General features: G+C 46.0%; 1 protein-coding gene across 1 annotated transcript; it reads left to right on the top strand.

Annotated features, from left to right (window-relative positions):
• Positions 1 to 6: 6 nt before the first annotated feature.
• On the top strand, positions 7 to 1,051 carry LOC104121711 (kelch-like protein 23; the record flags this gene model as incomplete). The annotated part of the gene is made up of 1 exon (XM_009647421.1): positions 7 to 1,051. A coding segment is annotated over exon 1 (1,021 nt), but the record flags the coding sequence as incomplete, so codon positions are not given.
• Between the last annotated feature and the right edge of the window lie 34 nt (positions 1,052 to 1,085).

Here is a 1,085-nt window from a genome sequence, read left to right as displayed (position 1 = left end):
TTAGCGGCTTGCAGCAGTTATTTTAAAGCCATGTTCACGGCCGATATGAAAGAGAAATCTAAAAACCAGATCAGACTTCCCGGGCTCAGCCATGCCGTACTGGAAGCCCTCGTGAATTATGCATACACATCACAGATCCAGATAACAAAGAGTAACGTCCAAAGCCTGCTCCAGGCTGCAGACCTCCTCCAGTTCCTGTCAGTAAAGAAAGCCTGTGAGCAGTTTCTGGTGAGGCACTTAGATACTGACAACTGCATAGGGATGCACTCCTTTGCCGAATATCATGATTGCTCGGAGCTAGAAAAAGAGTCCAGGAGGATATTGTTATGGCAGTTTGAAGAAGTGTGGAAGCAAGAAGAGTTTCTGGACATTGGCAAGGAGAAGCTCTCTTACATTCTCTCCAGGGAGAATCTCAATGTTTGGAAAGAAGAGGCAGCTGTTGAAGCTGTCGTTAAGTGGGTTGCACACAACGTGGAAGAAAGAATTGAAGACGTCTATGAACTGCTGAGCTGCATCAAAGTGGACTTAGACAGCATGTATTTGAGGTCAGCTTTAAGCCTACAAAAAAAATGCCGACTTAATGACAACAAGATAAGGTCACTCATATACAGTGCCCTGAACCTCAATCCCAAAAGTCTTTCCAGAAGACCCACAGCAGCCATGTATGTGATCGGAGGATATTATTGGCATCCCTTATCAGAAGTGCATGTTTGGGACCCTTTAACCAACGCATGGGTCCAGGGAGCAGAGATGCCAGATCACACCAGAGAGAGCTATGGGGTCACTAGCTTGGGGCCAGACATATATGTGACAGGAGGTTATAGAACAGAAAGCATCGAAGCCCTTGACACCGTATGGATATATAATAGCGAGAGAGATGAATGGACAGAAGGCTGCCCCATGCTTGACGCAAGGTATTACCACTGCGCAGTTTGCTTGAGTGGCTGCATCTACGCGTTGGGTGGTTACCGAAAGGGAGCTCCAGTGCAAGAAGCAGAGTTCTATGATCCTTTAAAAAAGAAATGGCTTCCTATTGCAAACATGATCAAAGGTAGGTAAGCTTTTGTTTGACATCTGCCTCAAAC

The sequence above is a fragment of the Egretta garzetta genome, unplaced genomic scaffold (genome assembly GCF_000687185.1).
Source record: "Egretta garzetta isolate BGI_Z169 unplaced genomic scaffold, ASM68718v1 C8557846, whole genome shotgun sequence".
NCBI lineage: Eukaryota > Metazoa > Chordata > Aves > Pelecaniformes > Ardeidae > Egretta > Egretta garzetta.
The sequence above is the reverse complement of the archived record's forward strand: the minus strand, read 5'-3'. Positions and strand labels throughout refer to the sequence as shown.